General features: G+C 47.8%; 2 protein-coding genes across 2 annotated transcripts in view; one reads left to right on the top strand and one right to left on the bottom strand.

The window, feature by feature from the left end:
• LOC147060121 (pyruvate carboxylase, mitochondrial-like) overlaps positions 1-18,531 on the bottom strand; it is a 116,204-nt gene that overhangs the window by 34,727 nt on the left and 62,946 nt on the right. The gene's annotated exons all lie outside the window — the stretch shown is intronic.
• On the top strand, positions 7,737-17,567 carry LOC147060122 (leucine-rich repeat and fibronectin type-III domain-containing protein 4). The gene is made up of 6 exons (XM_085933318.1): positions 7,737-8,307; positions 8,377-8,539; positions 8,670-8,840; positions 9,408-9,569; positions 10,437-11,138; positions 15,935-17,567. Exons 1-6 carry the CDS (start codon positions 7,737-7,739, stop codon positions 17,250-17,252), a joined length of 3,087 nt encoding a protein of 1,028 aa, XP_085789444.1. The 3' UTR covers positions 17,253-17,567.

Genomic DNA, 18,531 nt, shown 5'->3' with positions numbered 1-18,531 from the left:
ATCGGATTACCTCGATAGGACAACATTGAAGGGATTCAGTATGTAGGAAGGCATAAACTTTGGTATTGAATCAATTTGTTGGCCTGGGCTGAGTTGTATACTTGACTCATGCAGCGTGCAGCGCCTTGGCGTGAATGCACAGCGAACACTAATTGGCTTCGCTTTCCTACCGCTGATACATTTAGGGTAAGCGTCATATGGCTGGAGCGCCACGAGCATTTGTCATTCCTTCAATTATCCCGTCACCGTTGGCGAGGGCGTCTGCCATTCCGAGATGCCAGCAGATGGGGACGCTTGCTGTCAAAATGAGCAGACCGGCGAGCGACTGGAGGAGGAGACCGGCACGAGGGGTGGAAATGGCAGCCGGGCATGTGAACGGAGGATTTATTCAGAAATGCTTGGCGCAGTGGTTTATTCAAAAGCAGAGCTAAGCTAACACGACGGGCTGGTTTGTTTTACTGCGGCGAGGTCGCGAGGATGAGTAATTAAAATGTTAACAGTCTGTTGAGGCACAACAGGCGCCTGATGAGCAGAAGAAAGTGTAACCACGGCAACCATGGGTGACAGACGGAGGGATGCTTTGGAAGAGAGAGACTAAAGAAAGCGAGCGACTGAGGCTCTAGTGGGTGGTGAGTGACATGGGTGCCAAATAAAAGATTTCTGAATTATTGTGCCATTATATGACTGAATACAGCGCAATCAAAAATGTAACAGCCATCAATTGCTTGATTATAATATCAATGAAATAAAGAATACATTTTTTATTTTTTTTAAAGCGAGAGCCACAGTGACCTATGTACAAATACATTTAAAAAAAAGGATTTGATTGGCAAATAGTAAAACATTCAAATCCCAAATCATCATTTCCCATTGAAATGCCTTGCCTTGAATAAATGTAGCATATTCGGACATTATACGGAATCAAAACAGAATGACAAAAAACAAACATATTTTGTCATACTGCATTGTTTTTGGCTCCTCTTCTCAACTCAGTACGGCAAAAAATAAAAGTTATTCCTCAGAACGACTGTGGGTACTGTAATATTGTCTGTCTAGACGTGTTACGGGTTAAAGGCTTTAAATACCGTAACATAAGATGCTAATTAGCATTAGCATTAAGAAAGTGGACTAAAAAGCTGAGCAAAAAAGTTCTTTTAAATACACAAAGTTGTTTGATTATTTTTTTGAAGAATTCAAACTTTTTGCTTAATATAAAGTGAGTCGAGTCGAAATTCGATCTTATGTTACCCTTCTTGTCATGGGAAAAGGGTTTTAACATTGTAACATAAGATGCTATTTAGCATTAAGACAGTGGACTAAAAAGCTAAAAAATAAACACACAGGATTGTTTGACTTTTTTTTTTTTAAGAATTCAATTTGACAAAGTTGTTGCTTAATATAAAGTGAGGGGAGTCGAAATCCGATTTTAGGTAATCCTTCTAGTCATGGGAAGAGCAGAGAAGTGAGGTTTAGTGTGTTTGGTAGCATCTGTCAATACATCCGTCACCGCCATAAACGCGCCCTGGTTGACATGTCATCGACCGACCGCGCTGGAATCTGAGTGATGATTGGCTAATCATTGGCTTTCTTAAGATTTCCACCCTGGAAGCTAGCAGAAATGTAGTACATGTGTGTTCACACACAAACACACTCAGATTTACTTACTACTCGCAACTAGCACTAGATTAGCTTGATTTCTGGCTTTTAGCTACGTACACGCGTGCGGCACACAAAATGGCTTTTCTGGAGAAAAAGTCGGGATCTAAAAAAAAATAAAAAAAAATAAATAAAAATTGACAGCCCATGCAGTAGTGTAGTAACAATTGGGTTGCATTTGGGAGGAGGATGATAATAATAAAAAAAAAATAAAGTGCAAGCATATAATGTGCAGCCACAGTGGCAGGTCAGTTCTTAAATGCAAATAGAAATTTACGAGGGTCGGCACAAGCGCGTCGACGTTTTGGTGCGTCTGCAACTTTGAAAGCGGGCATGTGGAACAGCGCGTGGAGGACTGGGATGTATTGGAATAATTATTTTCCGAGACTGGAGTGCACGGCGCAGAAAAATTAATGAAATACAGTTTGATGGGTTTGTTCATTTCAGGAACTCTTTCGTGTACGGTTATTATATAATTGATATCATAAAAAAATAAAAAGTATACGATCCAGTCGGACGAAGTAAAACAATATGGAGTCGGCTTGCACCGGTGACGAGCTCACAATGGGTGAAAAAGGACGCGCCGCCAAGCTAACGTTATTTTGCACTCGAGTGTTTCTCCGAAACTGGAGTGCCAGGGCTCGACTGTGCCCATCGCTTTCCCGCATAGCTGCCTTTGAGTCTTACAGATGTTTACACCAGGGCTTTGCTGACAGATAACATTGACATGATACTTTGCAGTCAGCCCCGTGACATTACAAAATAGGGGAGGGGGGGGGGGGGAAGGGCTGTTCGAGCTAACCTGTGCCAAAACACACACACACAGTGCGCCTCATACTAATCGAGGCTGCATCGAGGGCATGGGAGCTTTTCATTCCAGATCATGTAAAGTTCTGTGTGAGCCAACAGAGTTGCCAAAGAAAATCACTGTCACCTCTGTTGTTTGCCACTTCAGTTTATCGTCAGCACACAAAAGTGGAATCCCCCGCCAGCCGCGCACGCTTTCCAAGACGAACCGGCTGCAAAGACGCCAAACATTTCAAAATCCCAGAAACTTTCTGGTCGGGAATTAACGAGGGAGATGTCATGAGGGTGGGAACAGATCCGTGCTGGTGTGTCTGGTTTAGAGCGCCTCGTTGTCTGCCGCGAGTGCACACATCGTTGGTGAGCGGGAAGGGTGAGTCCGAGCTGACAGTCAGCATGTGGACCGGGGGGCTCGGGGCTGGCAGGGCTGCTATAGAGCGCCTCGTTGTTGGCCACGAGTGACGAACGAGCAAGCCGGGTGGGGGAATAAGTCCGACGTGACAACCGAGCTGTGGCTAATTTTGACGACTAATTTGAACAGTACTTCATTTTTTTTGGGACTTGACTTTTCCCTGCGTTAAAGAAGCCAAATTTAAGCTTATGATCTACTTGCCCACAAATTCTGGCACACTGCCTATTCTCCCAACATCAAAAAAAGCCTCACTCAGAGCAACATTCCCACCCACCGAGCAGAGACGACGGAAGGCAGACATAATATTAGTTTCCGCACTTATCTCGGCAATAAAAAATAAAAAAAAAGACGACCTGCGCTTAAAAAGGCCGCACTTGAAAGCACTTATATGATAGTAGACACCAGAAAGCAATGCCTGGCATCCAAGAGCAGTAGAACACAGAAAACTAAATTGTCTTTATTCCACAAAGGGCTACAACGGCGGCCATTTTTCAAAGAGTTTGAAGAAAAGGACAATGACAATCACGTGGCGCTTAATTTCTGTTCGCCAAACAAACAAACAAACAAACAAACAAACAAACAAACAAACAAACAAAGATGATGTGTCATCGTCGCCTTTGGAGGAACGAGTCGGTATTTTTGAGAAAGTGCACTTATTATCTCGAGGCCACGCTGTGAGCAGACAAGTGGCGCGGATAAAAGGTGCGCCCCGCCACTGTAATCAGACGTTCACCTGCGGCAATGCCTCCTCCACCTCGTCTCGAGGCTCCTCCCACAAACTCATTTCCGACACAGCTCCGCGCGGCCCTAATCAAATCGTCCATGTGCTTCCTCCTCCTCTGGCCGCGACAGTGACGGATGGCGCCCTTCACCTGTTTATCGTCTTTACATATTTTCTCGGCCCATCTGCTTGACGATACGCATCCGTACCGGCCCGGTCGCTCGAGGCTTCGCTTTCGGGCCCCTGGTTTGCGATCCGTTTTTTTTTCCGACATTTTTTTTTCGTCCGACGAGAAGCAGAGTTTGACAGACGAGTGACAAAGAAGTGATAGTATCAAAAGGATGAGTAGGCTTGCATGCGCACGACTGCCACAACAAGAAGCTACGTGGGCGTTGTGTTCTTCCTCGCCCGGAGAAAGAGCGAAAGAGCGAGACAGAAAGAAGGCGAGAGAGAGAGCGAGCGTATCTGTCGGCTTCACTATAATTACGACTGTGTGGGAGACTGCATGCAAAACGCACAATTAATATCGAGGCCATTGTGCGACTGAAAGAATTCCTCTTTGACTCCACTTTATCGTTGCCTTTTTTTGGAGGGGCACGTGAACATATTGCTTCTTCATCTTGGGGTCTTTTCTATTTGCCGGTGGTGCCATCGGATCTGCGGATGACGATAAGTGGCTTGTGGGAGCTAATAGCTAGCCTCCGCGTTTATCAATACTGTAGCACTAGCCAATTTGAGTCCATTAGGGAACTGGTGGCATTTCGGGAAGGCCACGCTAGCTGCTCCGAAGATGACTTGATGAGAGACTAGGCATGCAAATATAAACACACACACACACACACACACACACACACACACACACACACACACACACACACACACACACACACACACACACACACACACACACACACACACACACACACACACACACACACACACACACACACACACACACACACACACACACACACACACACACACACACACACATACATACATCATGTGTTTTAAGGTTCTAAATTGTAGTTGGCATTTAATGAGGGCCTTGACATTTATAGTCCTCAGTGGGGGATTACAGACTGAGGCTGAAAGGAAATGAAGTCCTAAAGTGCGATAGGTCGGCTATATGGAAACAACAGGCACTTTACTTTGAGCCCCAAGCCTTTTTTAATTGCACGGGTCCTGATGAAAATATGCACTGACGAGCTTTAATGTGAAAACAAAAGCTAATGACTTCATTCGAGCCCAATTTGAACTCTTAAATTGCCAGGGCATGAGTGCTGACTGGAAAAGGAACTCTAGGGGAAGTCAAGACCTCAGTCAGGGCAAGTTCAGCCCGACGGCGGTGAGTCATGAGCCAACACAGAGTTTCAGAAGATTTCTTTTTGTACCGTCGCGATGACTTGGCGAGTTCATGCGGGGTAGCGTAAGCGAGACATTGCCCAAAATAGTGCGGGACTGAAACGCAGGGAAATAAATAAGAGAGAACACTGCGAACTGCAGCGGACACTGATATGATGCTCACACACGAGGCCAAATTTATTCTGACTCGAGAATCCAATTTTCAGTTGATGTTCAAAAGGATTCAGATCAGATACAAAGTTCCTAATCACATGACCTTAGGCCACAGACCCTCAAAGGGCTTTATCTCACTTTTTTCAGTTCGACACACCTGACTCTAATACTCAGGTTCATTACAAGAATTCCGCCGAGCTTGCTGATGAGCCGATCGTTTGAATCAGATGTGTCGGAGGAGGGAGTCATGGAAAAACACGAACCGAACGGCCTTAGACGCACCATAACTGAGGCAGCTTTTGATAGCAAGCGACAAACTCTCCAACAATCAGAAGAAAAATTGTCCCAGAGGAATCGTGGCTTGTCGATATGCATTTCAGCTATTTCCACTCTCATCGGTTTTGAGCAATCTCAGTGACGATCCGAGCCACTGCAGGCCCATTTATGTTCTTTGGTAGCTTTGCTACATCTGCAAAGTGCAATAAAATCACCATCAAGAATATCAAGGCATCATACTCAGTTTGCATGATGCATTTTATTTATGTTTTTTATTTCCGTCATGTTATCAAAGAAATAACCACTGGCTCCTGAATTCCCCCCCTAATCTCTCTCTCTCGCTTTATCTCTCTCTCTCGCTTTATCTCTCTCTCTCGCTTTATCTCTCTTTCTCGCTTTATCTCTCTCTCTCTCGCTTTATCTCTCTCGCTTTATCTCTCTCACTTTATCTCTCTCGCTTTATCTCTCTCTCCATCCATCCATCCATCCATCCATCCATCCATCCATCCATCCATCCATCCATCCATCCACCCACCCACCCAAATCCATCCACCCACCCACCCAAATCCATCCACCCATCCATCCATCCATCCATCCATCCATCCATCCATCCATCCATCCATCCATCCATCCATCCATCCATCCATCCATCCATCCATCCATCCATCCATCCATCCATCCATCCATCCATCCATCCATCCATCCATCCATCCATCCATCCATCCATCCATCCATCCATCCATCCATCCATCCATATTAGGAACTGCTCCAGATTAGCTTTAGGGTGCGCTAGTCGCTAATAGCTAGCTAGTAGCTATTAGCGCAAACGGATGGGTTCTTAGGACGTGATTGTTGTGCAATAAAGAGGCGCATTAAGTCAGGTCTGGCTGAGCCAGGTACCAAATGCACAACTCGCCCGCCACTGGTCAACACACCCGTCAGGAAAATCAATCAGTGGATTGACGAGCACGGCTTGCACGGAGGACATGGAAGCAAACGACAGCGGTGTAAATGAACGGGACAAGCAGCCAAGCGTCTCTCGGGGGGGGGTCGCATCGATCATTGCGTGCCTGCCACTGTGTCCCGGATTGGCTGGCGGGCCCTGCACCGCCACAGACGCCAAAATAGAAGGGTCACGCGGCGACTGTGGCGGTTGAATATCACAGAGGCGCAAAGGTACGCGAGCGAGGCGTATAAAAGATTAGGAAGAGACGAAAAGGACGTGGCCAGGCAGAGCTGTGACTGATAACGCCGCCATCCTCGGGTTGCCTCAAGGGCAGACGAGACAGTGGGGAACAGATTGTGGGGAATAAGACAAGGAAATTGTCGAAAGTTACAGCACCGCTAGAGGCACAACGGCTCAGAGATGGAGCCAAGTGAGCAAGACGGAAAACACAAGAAGCAGCGAGAAATCGTGCGAGAGGATTGATGACAAAGCGTAATGGCAAGCTGAAAGAAAAGAGGAGTCCATTTCAGTCCCTTAAAGCAGCTTCAAATGATTGGAAATTGTTTTGCTGAAATTTGTGAATGACTTGATCCGGGTGCTTGGACTGTATTTCGATCATTCGTCTTCTGGTTTTGAAAGCAAAATGAATCCAGATTCCATTAAAATGGCCAACATAGCAAAGAAAAGTGCCTGGTTCAATCGAAATAATTTTCATGTTCAGTACCTCCATTCCGTTTTGAATCCATGCCACTGAGGCGTCTTCATTTCTGACATTCGTATTTTGCACATTATTGTAAACCTTTTCATGCAAACTTGAGATTCTTAAATTGGACGATGATGCTTTCGTCACATTTTTCCAAGGTGCGATAAAACAAAGCCTGTTGATCTTTCACGCTGAATGTGCGAAGGCCAATGCGGCGGCGGCGGCGGCATGAAGTGGTTGCTTACACACACGGCAATACCGCCTATATGACGACTGCGGTCGAAAAGTGCGATCGAGCCACTTCTGCCTGTGTCCCCTTGCGGATCCACGTTGCTAAGGCAACCCATATGCATGACAATCAGCTTCTGTGACTCATCTCTACACCTTGTCACACCAGACGCTGTCATATCGAGTGCGCTCCGAAACCACCGATACCGCCTTTTTTTCACACGGTACAATCAAGGCAGATCCGGCCGCTGACCCACTTTGGTTCCCTGACCCTCAGCCTTAAGAAACTGTCCGATGATGAAACACATACCGAATCCTCTCACAGGTTTCTAGGTAACCGTCACCATGGTGACTGGCTGTGTTCAGCCTTGTAAGGTGGTTTTTCAAGGCAGTACTGGCTGAAAAGTAAAAAAAGGGCCAAATTCTGAATTTTTCTTTGTCTTTAGGTCTGTGGATAGCCAGGCTTTCTACCATGCCTGCCCCCCCAACCCGAAACCCCAGCAGAGAGAAGCACCCGCCTCACACACGACCGCGCCCTGATCGACAGGCGAAGCAGCCCACCTCCCCCCCGTCCGTCTTCTCGCTTGCCGGTGCCCCTCATCTGGTCTCACCTCTGCCCTCCTTATCCCGGGAGATCCCTTGCGTCTGCTCGGGAGCCTCGAGGAGAACGCTCCCAAGCGGCGTCCAGTTCCCGGCTTTCCACTTTCTGACCTTGGTCACATGTTGCCTGCTGCCCTCTCTGATCGGAGCGGGGGAGACGTGGGGCGTGGTGTCGGCCTGTCCGTTCCACTGCGTGTGTCGGAACCTTTCCGAATCCCTCAGCACGCTGTGCGCCGACAAGGGTCTCCTCTTCGTGCCGCCGCACGTCGACCGGCGGACCGTGGAGCTGCGGCTGGCTGACAATTTCATCACGGAAGTCGGAGGATCGGACTTTGTCAACATGAGCGGACTGGTTGATCTGACTCTGTCGAGAAATACCATCCACCTGATTCGACCGATGGCTTTTGCTGATCTGGAGAGTCTCCGTTCCTTGCATCTGGACGGTGAATAGCATCAGAAGCTTGAATCGACAAGAACCTGCGTCTCATTTTCTTCTTCTTCCTTCCATCCAGGTAATCGTTTAACAATCGTGGGCCCCAGGGACCTGGCCGGGTTGATGAATCTACAACATCTGATCGTCAACAACAATCAGTTGGTCAAAGTGTCCGCGCAGGCCTTTGACGACTTCTTACTCACGCTAGAGGATCTCGACATGTCCTACAACAACCTTCGAAAGTAGGTTCCAAAACGTGCTACCCTGAGTTACGAGTGAGCTTCGAATACATCGTCCCCGGCTGTGAAGAAGAACGCCGAGAAGGACCGACTTCTCATTGCCGCTCAACATTGCGCAATTTGATCTCACCAGGGTACCGTGGGAGTCCATCCAGAACATGGCCAGTCTGCACACTCTGAACCTGGACCACAACCTCATAGACCACATCGCGGCGGGAGTCTTTGGAGAGTTGTACAAGCTGGCCAGGCTTGATATGACCTCCAACCGGCTCAGGACCCTGCCACCTGACCCACTCTTCGCAAGGTAGTGCACATTATTATTCCTTCATGCTGCTCAAAGGCGGAGCTTAGACAAAACAGCACAAATGTTAATTGTCAGACGATTCACGATTGTTGCACCACAGAGCTACGCAGACGAGACCTGAGCCAGCTGTTCAAGTGAGGGATTAGTCAAATCTGCTGTCCTCATTCCCTTTCACATACATGACTGAGGCATCCGCTAGATCCAGATTGCAGAGGAGTAAGTGGCTTCGGGGTGACTAATAGAGTCCCTTACAAGTCAACCGAGAGATCACATTTACAGACAGGCGACTTACCAGCTTGATAATATCGACCGCAAGTAAAACAACGACTGAGCTCCAACTGTCAAGCAAATAGCAGCTGTGACGGAGTCAATGAACTCAGTGTGACTGAGATTTTTTTTTTTAAAGCACTTTGAGAAGGACTGCATTCTTTCTGGACCAAGAGTCGGCGGTCAGAAAGTGTATCGCAAAGACTGATATGAAAATAAATTACAAATGATCCTTATTTTTTGGACGCTCCTGTGCCTTTTGGCTATTGATTAAAATGAACTATTCTTTACCATTCCCAGGTCTCAGACAGGCGCAATAAGCCCCACCCCTTACAACGCTGTCATTAGTCTGAATTTCGGAGGGAATCCGCTGCACTGCAACTGCGAACTGTTGTGGCTTCGACGGCTTATCCGCCGTGATGACATGGAGACCTGCGCCACGCCAATCCACTTGGCTGCAAGGTACATTCATTCACTAACAAACTTTAGCATTAGCATCTTTCCCCAAGCCACATGCACGCAATGTTGTTTTTAGTTTCATTCACATATAAACATTAGCATTAGCATCTTCCGCTAAGTCACATGCACGCAAACCTGTTTTTTTGAATTTTTTTTTATTTTGTTCATTTATAAACTTTAGCATTAGCATCTTCCCCCAAGCCATATGCACGCAAACCTCTTTTTTTTATAAGTTTCATTCACATAGAAACTTTAGCATTAGCATCTTCCGCTAAGTCACATGCACGCAAACCTGTTTTTTTTATTTTGTTCATTTATAAACTTTAGCATTAGCATCTTCCCCCAAGCCATATGCACGCAAACCTCTTTTTTACAAGTTTCATTCACATAGAAACTTTAGCATTAGCATCTTCCGCTAAGTCACATGCATGCAATCCTTTTTTTTTTTTTGTTAGTTTGGATCCAGCTTCTTTGAGCATCTCGGCAATCGCACAGCCGCTATTCTTACGGTTCCTTAATTGGACAATTAGAAGTGAAAGCACAAACTTGTATGCCTTCAGAACGGAACTGATTTGAGGGATAATGTGCCGCTAATGGCGATACACTGACTGCGCCATAATTCATGGATATGTAACACCGTAAAAGTCATTACAGTGCTACTTGGCATCGTCCCTGCATTTATCTTCCATCCTATTCCAGCCTAAGCGTGTCATTAAAATGACGCCGTGCCAGCAAAGTATTGAGGAGGAAAATGAGCATCTGCTGCCAGGATCTTCTGTAGTAACTGATAACTACGACTGTGACAAATTACAGGTCAGACTAATACATATGATCGATATGGCTCACATTTTTTTTTCGCTCCTCCCTCAGGTACTTCTGGTCGATTCCCGAGGAGGAGTTTACGTGTGAGCCCCCCCTCATCACCCGCCACACTCACAAGCTGTGGGTGCTGGAAGGCCAGCGGGCTACCCTGAAATGCCGCTCCATCGGCGACCCAGAGCCGGTGGTGCACTGGGTGTCGCCGGACGACCGCATCATTGCAAACTCATCGCGGACCAGTTCGTTCAACAACGGCACTTTGGATATCTTGGTGACGGTGGCCCGGGACGACGGGGCGTACACGTGCATCGCAATAAACGCGGCGGGCGAAGCAACCGCCACTGTAGATCTGAAAATAATCCCCCTCCCTCACCGGGGCGGAGCAGGTGGAAAAAGCGGGAATAACAACGGGAACAATAAAAACAGGAACGTAACCAATGGGATTTTACGGACTGATCCGGGATCCTCGGATATCAGCACGGGGAAAAATAACGGCGCGGGGCGCGGCGGCAGCGACGTAGAGGACGGGAAAAAAGACGAAGAAGGCGACTTCGGCGGCGAGCCCGAAGGGGAGAGAATCGACGACGGGATCGACGAAGGGGACGAAGAAGACAGGAGGACGGTTGGCGTACAGGGAATAACGTCCACCTCAGCTCAAGTCCGGTGGGATTTGGGACGTTTGTCCGGAGCGTACGTTGTGTGGATGTACCAGATACAATACAACTGCACGGCCGACGAGACCCTCATCTACAGGTCAGTCCAACTTTTGCCGCCGCCGTTCGTTCACACGCTTGTTGAGAACTCGCCGGTTGCTATGACAACCCATCAAGATGCGCATTAGGAGGTGTGCTAATGAACGACTGGACTAAGTGAGGAAAGCGTCCCTCGGGTATTAAGGAGATAATATTAGTGGCTTGAATGGGGCAAGTAGAAATATGGCTTTCGGGATCTCATGCATAAAAAATGAATGAGGTCTTTTTTGCATAGATGGATGCTGGTCCGGGATGAGACTTTGGTATTTGAAGATCTGAGATTGACTGGAAACAAATCCCCATGGGAAAGATTCGAGTGAAAAGGGAGGACTGTTGAAAGGGAAGAAAGCGGGTGAGGTCGAGGCAAAAAAGGGAGATGGGTGGGCTGAACGCTCCTTTAGGAAAACGCAGCGGGAGAAGAAGTAAATCCATCAGTTAGATGAAAAAATACATCTGGGATGAATGCAGGGGCTCGGCGCCAGATGTAATGAAAGACAGAGGGGGAGGAGACAAAAATGCGGGGTAACGCCGAGGTGAGGAGAGGGATGAAAAGGAGGACTAAAATCAAGTGAGGAGAAAAGAAATGGCACACGAAAACAAACACAGAGCGTCTTCCTCCGCATCAGCAATTAAGCAGGGAGAACTAATTAAATAAATGATTGAATTGAATGAGATCTGAGCTCCCTCGCTGATCAGCTCTGCTAATTTCGCCATGACAAATACGCTAATAATAGAAGAAAGTGGCTGGCTGCATAACAGGATTTGCCGTTTTCTGCTGAAATGCAAACTCATGGCAAAAAAAGAAAGAAAATATGGATCGCAAGTCGGGCTGCTTGACAAATGGACTGCCGCAGTGGCTGGATTAGTCGTTAGTGACACGCCTGGTTTTCATTTTTTTGTTTTCTCAAATCCGAGTTGCATTTAGTTGTTCGAGACACGGCGTAATTGAGAGTGGATCAGGAGTTGAGGTGTGCGCTTTGCGATAAGGGAACAGGCAAGTGAGAGAGCCGCACAAACCGGCGACATGATGATGCTGCTTTGTAGCTCGCTTGTTAAAATTGAAAGTGAGAGAGAGGGGAAAAAAAACAAAAAACAAAGACTGATGGAGACAACAAGATGTCAGAAAGCTTTGAGAGTCCGCGCGGGCAAGTCAGGTTTGTGAGCAGAAAGAATGAAGATGGAAGAAGTTGCGCCAAAATGGCGGCAGGGATCTCCAGTATAGATTTCTATCATGCTATATCGCACCAGCGAGCGCAGAGATAAATCCAAGCGCACAGTCCCATTACTTTTTTTAAATTGGTTTTGCCATGATTAAATTGGTGGCTGAATTTATATTTAAAAAAATCAATCAATCAATTTAAATCAATCAATCAATCAATAAATAAAGCAAAATGTTACTTTTTTAGATTGTTGTTTTTGTCACAATTAAATTGGCGGATGAATTTATATAAAAAAATAGAAATAAAATAAAAAGAAATAAAAAGCAAAACATTACTTTTTTTAGATTGTTGTTTTTGTCATGATTAAATTGGCAGCCGAATTTGTATCTAAATAAATAAATAAATAAATAAATAAATAAATAAATAAATAAATAAAAGCCAGTAGAATCGAATGCACTCCAGATTCATTTGGGGCAGCAAAATAATGAGATGGCTTCAGTGTCTCGAATGAGGACTTGGTGCTTCTGTCAGATTGAATCATTTCTTCAAAAGGTCAGCGGTACCGGAGACACAACTTGTCTCATTTGGACGGCGTGGTGTGACAGGGCCAGGTGGGACAGCGACCGCGTGGCATCTGCTCGGAACCGCTCGAGCTGTCAGGGCCTGACGTGATCATCTGAGAACGTATCCCGGAGCTCGGCCTTAGCGGTACACGACAACGCTGTGGGAGGGGGGTTGCGAGAGACTTCACACTGGGTTCCTTTTGGAGCGCATCCCACCTGAAGGACGCGCAACGGGGGAGATAATGTCCCTCCATGTTAATGAGGCAGCACCACTTAAATACACTCACACGGTGCCATCTGCTACTTTGGCCAAGGTGTCTCGTTTCGAGACAAAAAACATGCCTCTGGAAGACGGCTGGACTTGACGTTCAATTTCCTGCAAATGAACCCTTCAAACGTATGAAATTGGATGACATGATCGAGTTTTTTTTTTTTTTAAGGCCTTCCAGTCTATTAAAGTTGCAGCCACAACGGGAGCGGCCTTCACGCTGAGCAATCCAACTTTGAAAGCGTCACAAGTGAGCAGAGAGAGAGAGAACACGGCAGAGTGGAGGAAATAACGAGAATGAAAGTGGATGGCGCTTACGTACAGTGGAGAGGAAATACGCTGCGACGCCGACCGACAGACACCCACGAAACCGGGAGCCAATTGGAAAAGCAGAGCGGGAAAGAATATGGCTGCCACTCATTATGTATCGTACACGCCGCGCGGCGAGAACACAAAAGTGGTGTCAGGAATCCCGACACGGGCATGAAAGGACACGCAGGAGAAGAATAAAGTGTTGGTTATGCAATTAATATGAAACCAGCAAGTGCGAGACGTTCCAGCTGGGGGTGAATGGCATTGTTTGTTTTTGTTTTTTTTTGGGATCGGAATTAGAAAAGAGGCCTCGAAAGAGAAAATAAAAGGCGCTTAGACAGGCAGAGAAAGTGATGAAGGAGAACAGAAGACGAGCTCAGACACAATTGCGGCAGACAGCCGACAAGCAGACCGCAGAAATCCACAGCAAACATGGAGGAAAGGGTAAACAAACATGATATGTAAAAGGAGGAAATGAGGCCGGCGCCAGAGAGAAGATAATCGTTCTGTTGTCCCTCCTCCTCGTCCTCCTCCTCCAGCTTACTTGGGAAGCAAACAAGTAGGATGATGGAAAATAATACGCCATCTTTCCTGACTATCGCAAGCGCTAATAATAACTTCTTTCTATGCCACCGCCCCTCCCCCACCTCAAAGTTTCCTCCCGTTGACTCGACTTTCTCCCAGCATCTGTGATGGCGAGTGTCGGCATGCCTTAGCTGAGATGAAGCAGAATTAAAAGTAGTGAGACAAGCGTGTGTACACTTGCACATGCGGTGTCTATAAATAACTTTCGATTCATCGCCGCACCTTACAGACAATTTGCTATTCCCGCTGGTTCAATTTGTGATGACCATTCATCGCAATTGGGATTGTATGCACATTTCAGTGAATTGTGTCTGTGGGGGGGAAAAAAAAAAGCACTAAAAGTGATTCACAGGCTCATAAAAAAAGAGGAAGGATAAAAAAAAAAAGATGGTGGGGGCAGAAAAGAAATGATCAGCGAGGAGGGAGAAGACGTGACCTTGGTCGTTAAATAACGCTACAAGCGGTTCTAGCGCGGGCTAATGGAGATGTAGCGCCGTGTCTGGGAATGAAGAAAAGGCGGAGGCAGAAGGTGCAGGGTCAGCGAGCGTCCGGCGAGGAACGCCAAAAGGATTTGTGGCTCACGCTCGGAGGTGAGGGGCGGGGCAGGGGGGACAAAGATGGAGGTAGGAATGTGTAAAAACCTGAAGAACCAGAAAGCAAGTTCAATAAGTTGATTGCAATCAAAAAATATAAAAAGTAGAAAAGAACTTGGGGAGTGACTCGAGGTGTGTTTCCGCGCGTTCCACTTTAGCATGCATAGCATTCACGGACGCTTATTTTCATCCATACTGCGCAGCATGGCGGCGCCGTGCAGAATACAAATCAAACCGCACTCATAAAGACTTTCAAATGCACCGCAGAGTCCTCCACCTATTTTTTTTTTTTTCCCGACAACCACTCGGCGGCCCGGTCCTTGACCGGCGTTGGCTTTACGACCGTGTTGATCACGTGACCGAGGCCAGCTGACCCCGCCGCATGTGGTGATTCTTTTCACTGCACTATTGGGCTAAGTAATGAGCCTTCGCCATGGCAACATGCACGGCGCTCCCCCCGGGTAGCAGGAGTTCATAAGTGGATTTCTGTCGGCATTAGATGTCAATCTATGGCGACTTAATGACATCTGGACACGGCGGTTTTAACAAGAAAGCCCCGTGTAGCCGTTCCGATTTGACCCACATTGGCGTAGCTTGAATTTATTTGGCTTCACGGGAAAACTAGCCAAAGGTTTTCTGGGCTTATTAGAACTCATTTGGCGTGTGTAAGCAGAAGCAAATAAGCGACGAGGCGCTCGCGGCCACGGCGGATGAAAGAAAAACACAGCTAGAGGAGTCGCGTTTTGTTTTCGATAACAACGCAAACACGGTTGCCCACACAAGAGGGTGAGAGCGGAGGCCAAAGTCATTTTGGTCGGCGAGAGACACTTGAGCCGCGCTCTTCTCTCCCACACCGCAAACACAAAAACAAGCTCACGATTCTACAAATACATACAATGGACCGCCTTGTGGTTTGATATCTTGCTAGCTTTAGCTTAGCCGGCTGATTCGGATGACAAATTTATAGCGGTTGTCTTGATATGAGCCCCAAAAGCAAGCGCTTGCTGATTCTACAACATCGCCGGTGACTCCCTTGTGACAACACATTGACACATTGCCTTCGAGTGGCTTTAGCATTACTGGAATTTTGCTAGCACCTAAAATGGCTTCTTAGCACAAAATGGCTATGACTATGACTTCATCATTTCCCGCCGTGCTGTATTCACTCGTGGGCTATTTGGCTCTCCTTGCCGCAGGTTCTCTCAATACCTCATATTTTCTCCCCATCGTGGCAGGCCTTCAATTTGCCGCAAGTATTTCACATTCAGCCAGTTGATGAAAGCGTAACCTTTTCTTTTTTGTTTGGCCTTCTTCAGGATCCTGCCGTCCACCAGTGACCGCTTCCTGCTGAAGAACTTGGTCTCGGGAGTGGATTACAACTTGTGTGTGCTGGCCATTTTCGATGACTCCATCACAGCGCTGGCGGCGACAAAAGTGCTGGGCTGCACCACGTTCTCCACCAAAGACGTTTACCCCGCCTGTAGCTCTTTGCAAGCTCACTTCCTGGGAGGAACGCTGACCATCTTGGTCGGCGGCGTGGTGGTGGTGACCCTGCTGGTGTTCACCGTCGCGTTGATGGTCCGCCATCGTGTGTGCGATCACTCCGACCACGTCCTGTGTCACAACGGCAACGCCGAGGCAGCGGTCGGGCTTTGCGGTCAGGGGGGAGGCGTGGCGCCGCGGGATAAAGGAGGGGACGCCGGCGGGTGCTACCAGTCCAACGGCGCAGGCGACATGATGATGGTGGTCCTACCTAATGGTCTGCCGTCCAAGAGGACCGGGGAGGGAGAAAAGGACAAGGAAGGCGCAGATTGCGCGTCCTCTCTGCCGCCGAAGCTCCCCCCGAAGCCGAGGTTCAAGCCAAAGGTCAACCTGGAGCAGTTCCTTTCGGCCGGGGGCGTGGTCTCCACCATGGCGGGGGCGGGAGGGGAGATGGCCTTGGTTGTGCGGCAGAGGAAGTCCGACCAAGCGCCGCCGTACGGCGCCGAGAGTAACAGAACTCTGCTGGACTATCCGCCCTCCATTTCCTCCACCCTGCCCCGGCAGTCACGCTTCAGGGAAGGGCCCAAACCCCGTCTGGAGCGAGAGCTGACCAACCGTGCCAGCTTTTCTCTGGCGGCGCCCCTGAGAGACTCCGATATGCTGGCCTGGAGGATTACGTCCCCGGGCAGGGACAAATGGAACTCCTCTCAGGCTTATCAAAGCCCCATTTCCCCTCTCAAGCCCGCCTGCGGGACGGTCAGCAAACGCCGCCACTCGCTGGACATGGGCTCCCCAGTCGCCCTGGCGACCGACGCGGCGGCCGCCGTGGCCAAACGCTACGGTGCCATCGGCTATGCCAAACGGCTGAGCGTGATCTGGACCAGGCGGAGCCAGTCGCTCCACGGGATGCTGGTGCAGTGCGCCTCCACCACCAGCACCGGCTCCTCCGCCACCAGCGACGAGGGCGAAGGCGTCGGGCCGTTCGGGGCGCCGTGCGACTTTCAACGCGGATACATCCACGCTTACAACACCACCAACTCCAACTCTAACAGCGCCATCGCTACCGGGAGAGGAAGCGCTGGAAAAGAGAGTGTGAAACAGAAAGGCAAGGCCGGAAGAAGCGCCGAAGAGCTGGAGGAAAGCGTCGTGTAGAATGTTGGCGGAAAAGGCAAAGACAGACGGAAGATTGTATCGTAACGAGATAAAGAAAAGGACAGAAATTGATTTCAAGAAGCAAACAATCCATACAGCCATGAGAGTAAAATAGCTGCGAGGTGTTCATGGCATTGAAATCAACCACACAAAGGTTCTCAGATGACAAAATAATCCAAGAGGTGAAGCGAGAACAAGGCCGAGAGCTCAGCGTGGATCCGAGAAAAACCTCCACGCTAATCGAACTCGTCGCATCCCACACGAAAACGCAAAGGTTCGCGCTGGATCGAGTAACATCACAGAACTGGATCAAAACCGCAGGGGGGGGGGGGGACGGGACTGTGGTCCAAGTGGTTTTGGGACTCAGCAAAACAACGAATGTGACTTCTACACGTCCTCTGTGGCTGAAATTTGGCCAACCATGCCTTCGGATTATAGGAGCATAAATAGCGAGCTGTGCGCACCGGCCATGATCAATCGATGCGTGCCGGCAAAAGCGCGGCGGGGCACGGACGTTTATTAAACCACACGGTCGATATGGATTACAAAATGGCGGCAGCGGCATTTGATGGAACTTTTTCGCCGGCGACGCAAAACCACGCTCTGCTGCTTCCGGCGTGCATGCAAAGAAGGATCACGGACAGGATGTGTGTCAATGTGCCTGTGTGTGTTTATGTGAGGAGTTTTAGAGTTCGGCACCTCTGTTCCTGTTTTTTTTGTTTGTTTGTTTGTTTTTTTCTTGCAACACACAGAAGTCTGTAATTGAAAAAGCTTCGACACCCCGCTCAATCGAATCACTATTTTTGTGGCTTGGACTGAAACATGTTTAATGTGAGATAAATATGATGTTTTTTTGTTTTTTGTTTTCTTGTTAGTTCATTTGTGCCACACAGAATCTCCATTGAAACGGTGAAAGTATTACAAGATGGATGGAATGAAAGACAATAGAAGCCACGAAGCTTGTTTGGACCAAAAAAAAAAAAAACACATATATGGTATATAAATATACTGTATATATACACAAACACACACACACACACATTGAAATAATTGTATTTGTTGCACTGTGTGTTTCTCTTCTTTGGAATTTTCTGGGAATTATGTTAGGCCAAAAAAACAAAAAAAAAACAGCAATAGCGAAAACGAGTCTGGTGACAAGATCAAAAGCGCAAAACACGAAGCACAGACAGCGATTCCTTTGAAAAGAAACTCTTGCAGAAATGATCCATTTTAAACATTACCATTGTTCCCTTGCTTTTTTTTTTTTTCTTCATTTTGC

This window comes from Syngnathus leptorhynchus, chromosome 2, assembly GCF_054491065.1.
Source record: "Syngnathus leptorhynchus isolate UIUO chromosome 2, UIUO_Slep, whole genome shotgun sequence".
Classification (NCBI taxonomy): Eukaryota; Metazoa; Chordata; class Actinopteri; order Syngnathiformes; family Syngnathidae; genus Syngnathus; species Syngnathus leptorhynchus.
This window is presented reverse-complemented; position numbering and strand designations above follow the sequence as displayed.

What these genes read in the sequence shown, in the direction of transcription:
- LOC147060122 (XM_085933318.1), top strand. Translation starts at nt 7,737, where the DNA reads ATGCCTGCCCCCCCAACCCGAAACCCCAGCAGAGAGAAGCACCCGCCT. An exon ending in CCGTTCCTTGCATCTGGACG is followed by an intron (nt 8,308 to 8,376) that starts GTGAATAGCATC and finishes CCTTCCATCCAG; the next exon opens with GTAATCGTTTAACAATCGTG. An exon ending in GACGAGACCCTCATCTACAG is followed by an intron (nt 11,139 to 15,934) that starts GTCAGTCCAACT and finishes GGCCTTCTTCAG; the next exon opens with GATCCTGCCGTCCACCAGTG.